Consider the following 3,303-nt stretch of genomic DNA (forward strand, 5'->3'; position numbering starts at 1 on the left):
CATTTACTGTCAAATATGACACTGACAAGCGGGAAGTTTCGCCTGTTCTGGAGATTTCGAGAACCATCTTGGTTACCTGATGGAATCTATATAAGTGGCGAGGAAAACCAGACGGAGTCAGTGAAGTGACAGCAGCGACCGAGTTCAGAAGAGGTTAAACCCCGCGAGTCGGAAGACCGAGTTTTCCATTTGTTATTGTTATTGTTTGTAATGTTGACGTTAATTTAGAAGTTAGTTTGATCCTGTTCCGTATTTAAAGTGATACCGAGGTGAATAAAAGTTGGAAGCTGAAGAAACTGTTTGATACCCGGCCATCCACGGTACAATATATATATATATTACTATAGATAGTACTATAGAATGTTCAGTTTGTAGGAATTTTTGATACAAGGAAAACACCCTATTATACATCCTTTAAAAATTTTTAAAACAATATCTAAACATGGAACTTGTAGGTACATTAACCCTCTCTCCCCAAATGATACGTTTTTGATTAAAATTTGATGGCTTTAATTTTAGATTTTGATTCAATATCTGTAAAAACTGGGGAAAAAATGCTATACGAACCTAAATGGTTCAATCATGTAGGACTAATTTCAAAAAAATCTCCGCATGACATTTTCTCAGTTTAGTTACCTAGTCTCGGGGCACCCTGTATATCAATATGGGTAGTAATTTTAATAAATTGAGAATAGGTAAAGGATTTACCAATTACATCGAAAAGGGCTTTCGAACATTCGCCTCGTTTTTATGTTTGTACTTGAATCAGATGCATCTCTCCTCTTCTGGTTACTTCAGATCGATAAACAAATAAGCTCGCCATCGTAGGAATTCTCAAGACACCTATATTTGAATACGACCCCTAAACGACCTCAACCGTTTACAGATTTTTTGGAAATTTATTGAAGGTAATTTAAGCAGTTACTAAAGCTTTAGAAATACGGGACCATCACTTTTTCTTCTGCTGCATTGCCGCACCCTGTGTATTTAGTGTGAATTGATATTTTATTTGTACTACTTCATAAATGGATGGTGTAGTAGACCACTGTTCTTAATCTGTTACCAACTTGATATTGAAAATATAAATTACACTGTTCAAGATGACATTACTAACAAATTTAAAATAAAACGACTTTCGTATCAAGAATCAGTGATACTTTACAACTGTTCATACATAGTATCACTGCCAGCGTGTGATGGTTTTATACATTTTATTCCTGATAAAACTTTTGTCTTCAGCGAAGCTATCTATTTTGGGTTATTTACAACTTTTTCTAATCACATAGATAAATACTAAATACCACAAATAAAGTAGATCCCCGCATTCTGACTTGAGATAGTTGTGGACTTAAGTAGTCCGCGCTTAATCGAATTTTTATTATCTTAATGTATATGTTCGATAAAAAACTCATGAAAATTTTATATAAAATAAGTAAAACCTTAAAATCTACGGTTTTACAAAAATTGAAAACAGACTTACGTAAAACTTATTGAACTTGCCAAAATACCGAAGAGCGGTTAATAGAATAGAGAATATAAAATAAAAAGATATACATCTCTTCGCCCCTGCGAGAATTCCCGTTTTAAATTTTTCGATGGAAAACTTCTTGATGTTCAAGCCGTCTGAATCTCGTCGGCAAACATTATTCGAACAGTTTATTAAAAAACCGGAGTTTAATCCCCAGTGATGCTTTATAATGGTTTTCTTAATTAAAATTTCTACATTATGCTTTGAAAATGTACAGAAGAGATGCCTGAAGGTGTATGTTCAAGTAGTTTGTCAAACAAAAGTTTTAAGTTTGACAAACGTTTGGATTAAATTAAACATAACAAAGGCAGAGAGAGGTACATGATTTTATTATAGTTTACATCGTAGTTAAATGTGTAGTATAGAAAACGAAACATGTATTTGGAAACACTCACATGTTTCATTTCATTTACTTAATTAAACAGTTTTATTGTTCACACTTTAAACATACATATTGTAACGGAAATGGCCTGGGGTACTCACGTTTGGAATGGGGCGATCGAAATTGATGGTATTTCAGTAAATGGGAGCCCCATTTGCGCCCCATTTACTGTCAAATATGACACTGACAAGCGGGAAGTTTCGCACCTGTTCTGGAGATTTCGAGAACCATCTGGGTTACCTGAAGGAATCTATATAAGCGGCGAGGAGAACAAGACAAGGAAGTGAAGTGACAGCAGCGACTGAGTGCAAAAGAGGTTACACCCCGCGAGTCGGAAGACCGAGTTTTCTGTTTGTTATTGTTACTGTTTGTGAAGTTGACGGTAATTTTGAAGTTAGTTTGTTCCTGTTCCGCATTTAGAGTTATACCGAGTTGAATAAAAGTTGGAAGCTGAAGAAAGAGTTTGATACTCGGCCATCCTCGGTACAATATTTTTATATTAAAGAATTTATGACAGAAACACAAAGTCCACAATACAGCAGCACACAATCAACGAAAAGGTATGAACGGTAACTAGTTTTCAGGCAAATCTCTGTTCAACAATTTCGCAGTACCTATTAAGTGCATTTGCAAGACTTTGCAATCCTCTACCAATGCTTCCACGATCACTAATTCCAGAGATTTCCATCAATTCGTCATCCACTTGGGTTGAACTATCTGACAGTCGATTCATCGGTAAACCTAAAATAATTATAAAAAATCCTAAATATATCCACAAATAGCTGATAACATTTTTTAATTAGAATCTCAGCTAATGGTAATGCAACAAAAGAAAAATTTTAGATATTACAGTATGATGAAAATCTAAGCTTTTTATTCCTAATCTTTCATCTCCAAAAATTAATCATTCTTGGGACCGCAAATTTTCAGGTAAACTTTTGTACATCGGCAAATTATAAAATCGACCAATATAATAGACGCGCGTGAAGTTCTCAAATTCTAGTATTAATTGGTCTGTGACTTCTCATAATTGAACTTATTTTTATTAAAATTAAAGTCTAATTTGGAACATTTGACAATAACGGTCAACCCACGTAGAAACACGCCATTGAATGCAAAGTAAAATTCTATAATTTGGAATTTGAGCGATTCCTGGATTTATGAAACTGACCCACTCCGAATTTATGTTACTGTATTTTTTGTTGTATACACGGTGTTCACTTTAACAATGTACACCATTGGGGTCTAATAAACGCAACGAGATACATAGTTGATCAAATGACGAAAAAGTTAAGCATTGTTTCTCTATTTAGTACGATAAAAAGTCAATATGGCTTTCATAAGAAAAATCAAAGTGGACTCTTATTCTGCAATACTAGATACTAAAAAAAAA

General features: G+C 34.1%; 1 protein-coding gene across 2 annotated transcripts in view; it reads right to left on the bottom strand.

Moving 5' to 3' along the window:
* Positions 1-2,389: 2,389 nt before the first annotated feature.
* Positions 2,390-3,303, bottom strand: part of LOC109540742 — a 10,442-nt gene continuing 9,528 nt past the window's right edge. For both annotated transcript variants that reach the window (XM_019909192.2, XM_048660604.1), the window contains exon 4: positions 2,390-2,651. In XM_019909192.2, coding sequence (XP_019764751.2) covers positions 2,491-2,651 — 161 coding nt within the window. In that variant the 3' untranslated portion in view covers positions 2,390-2,490. The remainder of the gene's footprint in view (positions 2,652-3,303) is intronic.

Source organism: Dendroctonus ponderosae, unplaced genomic scaffold (assembly GCF_020466585.1).
Source record: "Dendroctonus ponderosae isolate FM_Combo_2020 unplaced genomic scaffold, Dpon_F_20191213v2 Dpon_F_20191213_1, whole genome shotgun sequence".
Taxonomy (NCBI): domain Eukaryota; kingdom Metazoa; phylum Arthropoda; class Insecta; order Coleoptera; family Curculionidae; genus Dendroctonus; species Dendroctonus ponderosae.